The sequence below is a fragment of the Lissotriton helveticus genome, chromosome 2_1 (genome assembly GCF_964261635.1).
Source record: "Lissotriton helveticus chromosome 2_1, aLisHel1.1, whole genome shotgun sequence".
Lineage (NCBI taxonomy): Eukaryota > Metazoa > Chordata > Amphibia > Caudata > Salamandridae > Lissotriton > Lissotriton helveticus.
The window spans coordinates 799,644,701-799,657,032 of record NC_136059.1 but is presented as its reverse complement, the minus strand read 5'-3'; the positions used below and the strand labels follow the sequence as shown (position 1 = coordinate 799,657,032).

The window sequence follows — 12,332 nt, the reverse complement described above, 5'->3', positions numbered from 1 at the left end:
CTGCCCATTTGCCCATTCTATGGAATGGACTTTTGACTATAAATAAGTTTTGGGATGGGAAGGTCCCCCGCATATTTTAAAGCCATATCCTAGTTTATTGCCCCATCTTTCACTAATTTAGCATGCGTGCGGAGGCCTAAATCTGTCTATTGACATAGCTGTGATCCCAGATCTGACTTGGACCTGAAGGGGTGCACTAAGTGCACTCTTCTATTGACATAGCTGTGATCCCAGATCTGTCTTGGACCTGAAGAGGTGCACTAAGCGCACTCTCATTTGTGAGATTGGCCAACCATCCCTGTCACAGGTTTAATGTGCAGAAAAAGGGTGGCAACATACCGCATTTTTGTGTTTCTATAGTTATTATTAGGATTTATATATGTGTCATGAGTATAGAGGCCTACCAGCTCACTTATGTAAAGCTCCACTGCTACAAGCTAACATCCCAGCATGTGTTTACCTGTGTGTATGTTATGTGTTCTGTATGACACATGCATAGTACGTATTTGAGTGAATCAGCGTGAATAGGACAATTGCCTTCCAAAATCGCCCCACTCCAGGGTATCCCAATTTCCTCATCCAGCACCCCACCCCTAACAGCCTTGTAGTCCAGGTCTCCATGTCCCTAGTTAACCCTGGCAAGTTCCTTCCACTCCAACGGACAGGGAATCCAAGAGGCTGGATACCTTTGTTGACAGGGTTTTCTCCTCTGCCAGCCTAGCATTGTGGTCGGTGAGCACTGCATGCCTTGTGGGCTCATATACCCACACAGTCTAGGATTCGGTTGCACAAGTGCTGCCAACAGCCTCATAAAGGCCCGAGCCATACTCTCACAGGCGATTGCAGATAGCAGAGGTGCAGCAAAGTTCATCATACAATGTGGACTGGACACAACCAACTTGCTGGTTAGAGAGATTTCCTTGATGGTGTCATTGAGACACCATGCCTGACTGAGAACCATTGGCTTTTCAGGGGATGTCCAGGCTTTTTTCATGGACATGCCCTTTGATGGCACTTGTCTCTTGGAGATAAGGTGGACTCAAATCTGGTGTGCTTCAATGACAGTAGGGTTGCGGCCAGTTCCTTGTGCCTTTCCAAGGCTCGTCGTCAATTCCAGCCTGCCCTTCACCCCTTTTGCGTCCATGGGAGTGTCTTCCAACTGCGTCTTTACACACCCAGCCACCCCGGCCAGCAAATCACCCAATTTTTTTGTGGCCGAGGACTTCTTCATCACAGATGTGGGACAGGCAGACAGAAGTCAATCCAGCCCACCCTTTCCCCCTCCAGCAGCCACAGCCGCCAAACCTCTTTAGTATGCACTCCAACCATCATGGGCATCTGGTGGAGGCAGGATATGCCGATCACCTGTCCCACTCGAGCTCAATAACATCTGACCATTGGGTTTCGCAGCTCGTTCAAAAGGGCTTCTCCTTCCCACTTTGTGTCCACCCTCCCACCCAGGACATCTACTAATCACACGCTGAAGAAGGACCACCTTATCTTACTCCGTCAGCTATAGAGAAGGTGCCAGCATCAGAAGTAGGCTGAGGTTGCTATTCCCGCTACTTTCTGGTGCCTAAGAAAGACAGAGGCCTCTGTCCTATTCTAGAACAGCGCCTTCTCAATCTATTCCTGAAGGAGAAACTCAAAATACTCAGGTTCACACAAGTCTTCTCTGCCCTACACCCAGGAGACTGGATGATATCGCTGGAATTAATGGACACTTATTTTCACATCCCCGTCATGCCTGCCCACATGTATTATCTACGATTCAGGATCAGCCACAATCACTTTGTTTGCCATGCTCTCCTTCGTCCTTACCAGCTACCCTGGGTTGTTTACGAAAAGAAAATGATGGCGGTGGTTAAAGCTCATTTGCTGAGGTCAGGGATTCCGGTCTTACCCAGAGGGAACTCTTCTGCATTGTCAAGTCACTGACCACCTTAAAAGGGAGGACAACTGTCCTCGTCGACAGTAGCCCACTGCAGTGAACTACCAGCTTTCTTCGAAGACAAAGTGGTTGCTATTTACAATAGTCTGCAATAGACCAAAACATATTCATTAAGACACAGGAAATTCAGGTGGTGCATAAGGAAGGGGTTTGCCTCTCAGTATTCCAACTGGTCACGAAGGAATCACTATCAGTAATACTAGGCTAAGTGAAATCAGGCTCCCCTTTAGACCCAGCGCCACCCCATATCTTGCGACAAGGAGCTTCCAAGATCGTTCCTACAATGCTTAACCTCCTCAATCTCTCCCTTGACACCGGAGTAGTTCCCCGGGCTTGGAAACACAGTGGTCAAGACTCTGTGAAAGAAAATCTAATCTCGACCCCCTGTGCCCCAGGAACTACTGACCGATATCCTTGTTCCCAGTCATGGGGAAGTTTCTGGAAAAATACATCACCCACACCCTTTCTCAATATTTGGAGCAATTGCTTCTCAGTGCTACGCAGACCGGTTTCCATCCTCAACACAGCACGGAAACCATGACACTAGCAGTAACAGAAAAGCTGAAATCTCTTCTAGATAAAGAAGGTGCTGCTTCTATCATTCTCTTCGACCTAAGCGCAGTGATGCTCAGGATGAGGGAAGGTGGAATAAAAGGATGGTGCACTGAACTGGGAATACTCATTTCTGCCAAAAAGGTCCTTTTATTTTAAATTTAGGATCCACCATATTATTCTGATGTCCTCCCCGTAAACTGTGGGGTTCCGCAGGGCTCAGCATTGAGCCCCACAGTCTTACAATATCTTCTTCCTTTAGCCGACATAATGGTGGAACTTTCAGTGTCAATTGTTTCCTTTTGTGGTCTCCCTGGCTCCAGAAGCAGGTTAAAACAACCTACCCCATGCTTGGAAAAAGTGGAAGCTGGATGGCAAGTTTTTCAATCCAAGCTAAACGTAGACAAAACAGAGTTGATCCTGCTAGGAAACAAAATGATTTCGCAAACCGACATTGGCTGGCTGTAGAACCTGGGTAGTCCACCTTCTGTGCCTCTCCCATAAAGATCTTAGGCATGTGACTAGTGGCTAGGTAGTTCGCTATCTATGGAGGCCCAGGTTAAAAAAAACTTACAGCCACCTGTTTTGTTTTGATGGGAATTGTTAGGAATATCTTAGACCTGCTACCCCCTCAATCCAGGAGGTCAGTGGTCCAAGCATTGATTCTTTCCCGGCTGGACTACGTGAACTCTTTGTATCTGGGCTTGCATATATATACTGTCAAGAGACTCCAGGTGTTCCAGAATGTGGCTGCAACGATCATTTTCAGACTTCCCAAATGTGTCTCAGTAAAAAATGCACTGGCCTCCCTGCACTGGTTACCTCACATCTAAGACACTCTATCTGGCATACTTGGGAATCAACTTCAAAGGGCCCTCTTTTTCAGGAATCGCCTGATCCTCCAAGGCTCGACGACTAAAAGTGCCACAAATACCAAGAGGCAGATAGGGAGGCATATCACCTCAACAATTGGCTGTTGAAGGCAGGCTCGCCCGAGGCAGTCTGCTGCCACCCTCAGACTGCTGCAAACCTTCTACAGTCGTTGGGGTTCACTATCAACATAACAAAGTAACACCTGACACCTTCTCAGGTGCTCCCTTTCACCTGAGCTGTTTGGGGCACAGTGCAATTTTGGGGGTATGCTCATGAGCAGCAAGTCAAAGATATTCAGGCTCTGATACTGTTGATTCAGCCTATTTTCTGGATTTCGGTGAGACTGACTCTGAGGATTTTGGGCCTCATGCCTTTTTGTGCCAGTTGCAAAAACAACAATTGATGGACGGAATGTTGCACAATGGCAAAACATTCACCCCCTGTCACAGATCTGGGTTTGATCCATCGTTATTTTGCTCACCACACAACCCCAGTTCAGACATGGCCATATGCAAATCAGTCTTGACCCTGTGCCTCATGGGAACAGTCCAGCCCAAACTGCCAAGCCATGTCTTCCCTGGACCGGAATCAAGCATCCTAGGACCGGTTTCTGGCTATCAGCCGTCATCAGCCAGGATAGCTTGATTCTAGTGGCATGGAGAGCACGGGAGTCATGTCTGAGCATACCCGTCCCTCTCGGGGTGACAAATGCAAAAACAATTGATGGATAGAATGTTGCACAATGGCAAAACATTCACCCCAGTCACAGATCTGGGTTTGATCCATTGTTATTTTGCTCACCACACCACCCCAGTTCAGACATGGCCATATGCAAATCAGTCTTGACCCTGTGCCTCATAAGAACAGTCCAGCCCGAACTGCCCGAAACTTCTATCGGCGCGTCTCTCCAGGTCGACCTCCTCCCCTGGATCAGCTACGGCAGACGGCTTCAGATACGGCTGTGGTCGTCGTCCTCGTCCTTCTCCGATGTCGCGAGAGCGTCGTTCCCCGCTGGGTAAGTGTTGCAGTTTTTCCCAGGGGGCTGTTGTTCGTCCTTCCGGGGGCATGGACTCTCCGCTGGTGATGCGGCCTCGCGTGTCGTCCTCCTACCCACCGTTTCGCGGTGCTGGGGTGTCGAGAGTCCAGATGGAGGCATACATGGTGGCTTTGCAGGCCTCGCTGGCATCTCCTCCTCCTTCCCCTCCTGGGGACCCGATTGCTAATTTCCCGGCGGACCATCTCTTGGAGGTTCTCCACCAGGGCTCTGGTGGGAAGGAGATCTTGCTTCCCTTTGAGGGTTCGCCCCTTTCTTCCCTGACGGGGGCTTGGAGGCGTCCCGCTTCTGGGGATCCGGTGCCTCAGCACCTTCTGCACCGACACCTTCCAGCACCGCGTGACCCGGCGTGCCTTTCCTGCCACTCCTCTGCTGCCAGTCTGCTTTTGCTGACTGCCTTTCCCTCCCTGCCGCCACTGTTGACTCCGCCATCCCGGGAGGCCCGCTGACTGGACTCTTGGGGGCGCAACATGTTCGCCTTGACCAGCGCGGCCCTGCGGGCCCTTAACAACTTGTGTGTATTCGCGAGGGCCTCTTCTTGTTTGTGGGACTCGGCTGAGTCCCTGGGTTCCGCGGCTCCCAGGAAACTGTTCAGGTGGACTTTTGGCATCATGCTTTGGATGGGCGGGAGCTAGCGGTGTTTATTCTCCTCTCCGCCCTGGACATGGTGTTGGGCCGGGCCATGGCTTCCTCCGTCGCCATGCTTGGCTTCGGGACGGCGTGTTCCCTGAAAATATTCGGGAGCAGCTCATTAATCTTCCGTTTGATGGCAGCCTGTTGTTCCATGCCTCGGCTGACTCTGCCATCTAGAGGTTCCTGGCGGGGCTCCGTCCTCCTCCTCCTCCACCTTACACTCCTCCTCCTCCTCGGTGACTGCTGAGTTGAGCTGGGTTTGGGCCTTTTGGATGCCCTTGCTGTACGTGGTATTTACTGGCCATTGAGTCCTCCTTGTTGGGACTTTGGCATTGTCGGCTGCTGGACGGCCCTTGTTGCCTGTGTGTGTGTGTTTTTGCTGGAATGGTTACACAGACTTGGCCCAGAGATTAGGCCTTCTGTTTTTCTTTGGGCTGATGTGAAGCCTTCCGCGGTTGTTTTTTCCCGTGGCGCTTTTGCTATCCCCTCTGCTGCGGAAGTTCTTCCAAAGATGGTTCCCGTGTTTTGGGACTTACTACCCTATGTGGGGTAGTGGTAGCTGTTATATAGCCATGTTCTGCTGGGGAGTTCTGGTTGCCTTCGTGCCTGTTCTCCATGGCGTTTCTGTATGTTGCTATTGCTTCTTGAGGTTGTATGTGCGACTCTTGTAGTAGTGGGTCCAGGCATTTCCTCACCTTCCCCCTCTTGTACTGAGGGCTGGGATGCTTCTGGGTCCTTCTTGCTTCTGGCGGCTTATGCTTTAGCTGCCCTTCTGGCTGGCCTGTTGCCCTCCCTCTGGGTGGGCTTGTCTCTTCCTTGGTTTCCGTGGGCCCTCTAGGCTTCTTCTTGTTCTTTTGCCTGTCCTGGCGTTTGGTGGAAGCTCTGTTGCCTTAGGGGTGGAGTGGGGTGCTTTGTCCTCTCCGGCCTTGCCCTTGGTCCCTCTGTAGGGGGTGTGCGGGCCCCTTCACTCTTCTTTCTTCTTCCTACATCCCTCTTGGAGTTGCTGGTGTTTGCCTTGGGAGGGTCCTCTTGCCTGGTATTGATGAGGTTATTTCCCTAGTCTACTGGTCTGGTCCCCTTGGGCCCTCTGTCCTGTCTGGACTCGTGGAGTCCTTTCGCAGATCCTCCTTTCCCGTGGGTATTGCTAGAGTATCTATTCTACACGAAGGAATCCGCGGCTAGTAGTCTCTATCAGATGTACGAGTTACTTACCTTCGGTAACGATGTATCTGGTAGAGACGATTCTAGCCGCAGATTCCTTCACGGCCTGCCCTTCCTCCCCGTTCTGCGAGGACCCTCGGCTGGTCTTCGAGACTCGCCTCCGGGGGGCGGGGCGGTGCGGGGCTATGTCTTCTGTGAATATCTTCTTTTGCTCTTGACAGTGCCTCCGTCTGGTTGCTATTCTTCCCCCTCCTTGGTTCTGAGAAGTTGGGGTTCGGGTGCTCCTATGCCCCGCTGCTCTGGTTGCTCCAGGATGCGGGGTTTGTCTCCAATCTCTACCCTTCCTCCCTTCCCTTTACTGCTAAGGGTCATGGCCCCTCTGACTCCTCTGCCTTTGGTCGTCCTTACCCCTGTTTTTTGGGGGGTGGTTGCCCCCTATGTTGGGTGGTTTGGAGGTTGGTTGTTCCTGCCTTTTGGGGCTGTTTCCCTTCCATGTTTCGGGGTGTGGGTTGTAGGCCTGCTACATGTGTCTTGAATTCTTACGCAGGTTCCCTGTCTCCGGAGGAGAGGGTGGCTGTCTATGTGTTGGTAGGGTGGCTGCTCAGGGCTCTGCTCTGTTCTTCTTTCTCTCTCTGCCCTTGGACTCTGCGGTGTTGCACTGTTTCCTATGGGGTCTCTTCCCTTTTTTGTATACTCTTTCGCATGCTGTTCCCATGCTCCCACAGTTTTTTGTCTGGTGGCTCCGCGTTGTGGTGCGGAAAAGTTCTCCGAAGAAAACTGACGTAGGCGCGCCAGGGTGGGGCTTATGTGACCTCGCTGACGTCACGCATGCGGACGACCCCTGGGCGGAGTTGCGTGATGTCGCCCTGCCCCCAGCGCGCAGGGATGCTGTGCAAAAAGTTTCCGGATCCAGTCTCATGGCTGGGGATAATTCTATGTGAAGGAATCTGCAGCTAGAATCGTCTCTACCAGATACATCGTTACAGACGGTAAGTAACTCGTACATATAGGCACCACACATGTCACTTTTGACGCAGCTGACGCCCTCACGGGGCTACTGCTCACAAAACATTTCTGGATCTAGTCCGAATCCCTGGGGATTATTCTAAGGTAAGCAATATGTGGCTAGATAGATGCTCTGCCAGATAAGATGTTAACAAAGGTAAGTCATTTGTTACTTTGTGCATATGTTGTGTTGTGTTTCAAACCTGGAGAAGACCTTTTTTTTGAGGATCCTGACTTTACGGTCTGGAAGTCAGCCTATTAAGGACATTTGAAAATAGAACCAGCCGAAACCGGCTCTGAAACTCCAGACAGAGGATACACATTCCCAATATCCCTCTTCTATATTCACATGGGAACTGCTGGCCCAGTTGTTTTTACAGTTCCTAGTTACCTTTGACCAAGCAGGAGGTGCGCAGCAGAATACCCAGAGGACTACAGGTTAACCAGAACTGATGACTGCTGAAAATGAACTCCCCAAAGGTGAGGGGACATCACCTGGAACTGATCTGAAAGGAAGAGCTGTGTCGCTGTCCTGAAGTGCCTGAAAATCTCCTGCCTGTGAAGAAGAGTGAAGGTGTGAACCGAACCTTCAGGAGGAGTATTTGCCAGTGTGGGCAAGAAGAAGAAGACCATGGAGCTAAGTTTGCATCCACCAGGGACTCCTGAGAGCATGACCTGTGTGTTCCCAGATTGCAGCCTGTCAATGTTGCTAAAGCTGGTAGCCTGTGGCACTTGCCTGAAGTGTGTCCAGGCTAATTGCACCACTGACCCTGTAGCTGCTGTCCTGGTCACGTAAACAAAAAAGGGCTTGATAGGCTCTGAATTTCCTATTAGTTACAGTAGGGACTCCTAAGGTTGAAAGTTTATATGAATCACTTCAAGCTGCAATATTGACGCATTGGCCTTTTTTTCCCAATAGCAATTGAAGAGGTGTAATTTTAAGGCATAATCTTAAGAGAAGGATGCAACCTCTCACCTACATTAGGTGTCATGCTTCATCCTGGGTGTTGCTTCTTCGCTAGTATTCTTGTGGTGCTAAGCAGGCTTATTCAGAGCTCTTGGAGTCTCTTCATATGGGTATGCAGGGTGTAACGACTGTTAATGTTGCATTAGGGTAAGTTTATTCAGACTCCATTTAATCAGTGGCCATTTAATGTCTGGTTCTATCCTTAGCAAGATTAAAACATGCAAAAGAGTTGGAGAATGGTACTTTCCTTATAATTTCGCTAAAGGCAACGTGTTTCAGCACTACATTGGTGACTATGGCATCCTGAAAATTTCATCAAGACCATTAGACTCTATCTATCATTCTGTCATACCAGGATTCCTTCACCGAGTGAATCGAAGAAGAATTACAGCCCACTTGTATTGGATGCGAGTCCAAGTATCCTAGGGAAAATCACATAAACAACACAGTGAAAAAAATTCACTGATCACAGAGGCACACATTCATGCATATATTTATCTTTATCTCCATAGCAACACCCCATCGTGTTTCACTGCAAATGTGGAACATAGTGTTTATACTAATGGCCTTATTCATCCAGAGGCGGGGAAATGAAGCACAACAATTATCCCTTGCAATACGCTGCAGGTGTGAGCTGTACGGAGGACAACAAATGCTAATTCTTCTTTTAAGTACAAATAAATACCTCGGGCCCTCCTATGTCCTCAGTGGTCCTGTAGTTGGAACGGGGCATGCTGTTTCCGATATGTTACATAGTGAGTATGATGAAGGGGTTTGTGATGTAATCGCTTGCCTGTTGACTTGCCCAGGCATCTCATTTTAGGGCTTTATAAATAGTTGAGGGACCAAAGGCTCCTATTTCCATGCAGTCATTTTCATGAATGTTATATCCAATAACATAGACAAAACAACATAGCACCCCCCGATCTGATCTCCTTTCAGTGAAAAAGTCTCTATCATATTTTGTAGTGAAAACTCAAAATTAAAGCTGGGAGAGAGTCAGCTATTACCTCTCCTGATAATTCCAAATGGTGGAAGCGTCCTATCCATATAGATTGGATAGGATTGAAGGGCTGGCATCTTCTAAGTAACCTATATGGAAAATAATACTAGATCATGATGTGAAATAATGGAATTAGAGTTGGAAACACCGTAGTTAGAGTTGCGTATTTTCAGTAGGCCCGATTGTTAAGAATGCATTATGATATACCTTAGTCTGGCATGCTCCACTCTCGTGCAAATTCCTGGCGCCTGTATTTCTTCGCTTTGCCTAAGGAACTGAACTCAATGGGCGGGTATTTAGAGGAGTACGATAGAAAGTGTCACTGTGTGCATCCTCATGTCAGACTTGTGATGTAACCGCATCGTGTATATGTTGAAAAGAAACACTAAGAAGTGAAGCTGTGTGCGTCCTGAAGTCAGACTTTTAAACATGTGATTACGTGATGGGTGTACCTCGGGACAAGATGCCAGGATGTAGCCATAGTCAGTGGGCCCTCAGTGAAGCCCTCCTTCATGGCTTTTGTTATGGACAGACCAATCAACAACCCAGTGTTATAACTATACTATAAACAGAGTATGAGACATTTCATTCTTCTCTTTATTGTGAATACCATTTCTGCCACTATTGGTCCTGCCTTGAGCTCCATATGTAATATTAGCCTCACATGGGGCTTTTTATGTTGTGATTGCAACAAAACAATGAAATGTAGCAATGCCTGATGGGCCATCATCCAAGGTCTCTGTAGTGGGATTTTTATGGGGAAATAATTCAACATGTTGATGATGGAACTCAATAATGTAAAATAATTGTGGGATACACTAATACTCCCTTATTATTAAAATACAAAAATGAAGGAATCCTAGTATGACAGAATGATAGGTAGAGTCCTACAATACTGATGAAACTGCAGCATGCTTTTGTCATCATAAAGGGCTGAAACATATTGACTTCAGCGGGTTCATGAGGAAGGTATTATAATACTTACCTAATTTCTCCTACTTCTTTGTGTGTTTTATTCTTACATAGGATAGGAGTGAACAGTAAATGTCCAATAATTAAATTGAATATGATAAACCAGTCCTATTGCAATATAATTTCTAAGACGCTCATTTCACGTCACCACATACTTAATATATATATGAAAAGATACCAAGAGCTATGGATGAGCCCAACTAGCCCACATAGCTGCTGGAGAAGCATTAACCGTAACAAAGATGCATGCCTCCAAGTGTGGGTGAGTGGGTCACATCCTTTTTCAAGATTATTTCTTAAAATTACACCCCTTTAATTGCTTTCAGGAAAATAGACCAGTGTTTCAATATCACAATCTGAAGTGATTCAAATAAACCTTCACCATAAGGAGCACCTATTGTAACTGCTAGGAAAATCGTAGCCTATCAGTCTGTTTTTTGTTTATGTATCTAAACAGAGAGAGGGCACTGAGTTAGGCTGAATAAATATATTTTCTTTTTCTCTCCTTTTTGTTTTCACAGCCTGTTGTACCTGCCGGAAGTCTGCCCACACAGATTTTGAATCTGGTTGCCCTTGGCAATTGCCTGAAATGTTCCCAAAGGGACTCTGAAGTGGGTAGCCTATGGCACTCGGCCAAAAAATTGCCAATGCGAACTATACTCCTGAACCTGAATGCTTCTAATGTACCCAGGCGAAATATAACATCCTGACCTTAAATGCGGCTTGCCTGAAGTTCTGACCTGAAATGTGCCCATCCAGGCTGCCCAGCCACCCAGTGAACTATAAGCACATAAAATTGACTCAGCCATTGCAAGTCGGAACCTTGAGCCAAAGCGAACTGCCAAGGAGGTTCGAACTGCCCAGCTGCGCCACCTGTTCAACAGATAGCATGTATGGAGTTGGAGCTGCACCTCCTCTGAAGCAGATGATTCTGTGGTGGCCTGTGAACTCTCACAAACGCCTACACACCATGCACCCGGAAGAGGGCCTTGCAGTATCTGAAGACCAGTTGCGATCCCGACTATAACCACCACTGCTACTTCGAGAGATAGCCCACGCATCTGCTACTGGGAAGGGTGATGGGTCTTCCCTGAAGGAGGTGGGAAGACGAAGACTGATGTGAGCTTCAGTCTGAATCTCCGTCTGACTCAGAAGACCCGCATTGGTGAAAAGTACTAAAGACTGAGAACAATCTTCTGCTTTAGAGTGGGTAAAACGGCACCTGGACTTACAGCCGACCACAGACTGCCCTGAAACATTAAAGGTTAGGGTGAGAGTGAAATTCGGTGTTACACCTGCCCTTAGCAGAGTGACCCTGCACCAGAGACTCATCTGCATCTTGCAGTGTGTAGTATTGTGTTTTTGAAGGAATTAAAGTACTTTCTTTAATAAAAAGACAGGTCCTGGGTTGAGCAATCAGTTATTGTACTGTTGGGTGATTGCTGAGTGCTAGGCTTCTTGCATCCCTTCACTAACCTCCCTCTGAAGCTTATGACAGATCATCAATGAGTCCTGAAAGACTTGTACTTGGCCCAGGTTGCAGAGCCATAGTAGAACAGGCCTTGGGACATCAGGAAATAATGACCCAAGCCCCCAGAGCATAGGCCCAGTAGCCCCTGTCTGCTCCATTGCCTCTTAAATGGGGCCAGTGATAGATCAATTCTGTTAGATACCTTCCATATTCCTGGGCATGGAATGGAATATCTAATGATGAAATTGACGTCTGCATGCAGGGGTGGCGCCTTAATGCAGCTTATCATGCTCAGACTGGGACAGTGCAGGTTGATGATGGTACCTGTTGGTATGCAGGAGTGATTGCAAGAATGTCCATATCCGAACGGGTTATGGATGAATTCACAAGGCAAGAATCTGTGGTGAAAAGAGTATTCATACACATGATATCATTGCAGTGGTCCAAATGTTAACCCAGGACACCTCTGAAATGTTTCTCTTAGTTTTCGCTCCCCACTTGGTTATGTCATTATGGACCTTTCTTTTTGGGGCTTAATAAAATAAAGGTATGAATATTTCTTGAGCTCTCTGATGCAACAGCCATTTAGCCCTATAGCTACAATTGGTCCCTTCTTAATTAGCCCAATGTGTCGGTGTGTATGATGGAATGTGTCCTTTTCCTTTGAGGTCTGTGTACCCTTGTAGGAGT

At 47.9% G+C, this 12,332-nt stretch overlaps 1 protein-coding gene across 5 annotated transcripts in view; it reads left to right on the top strand.

Moving 5' to 3' along the window:
* Nucleotides 1–12,332, top strand: part of YTHDC2 (YTH N6-methyladenosine RNA binding protein C2) — a 1,035,502-nt gene that overhangs the window by 771,065 nt on the left and 252,105 nt on the right. Inside the window, exon 27 of one of the 5 annotated variants that reach the window (XM_078675533.1) lies at nucleotides 10,693–10,882. The exons of the other annotated variants lie outside the window; for them this stretch is intronic. Within the exon in view, the coding sequence (XP_078531659.1) occupies nucleotides 10,693–10,732 (40 nt within the window). The 3' untranslated portion in view covers nucleotides 10,733–10,882. Of the gene's footprint in view, nucleotides 1–10,692; nucleotides 10,883–12,332 lie in introns of those variants that run through there. 5 annotated transcript variants of the gene reach the window in all.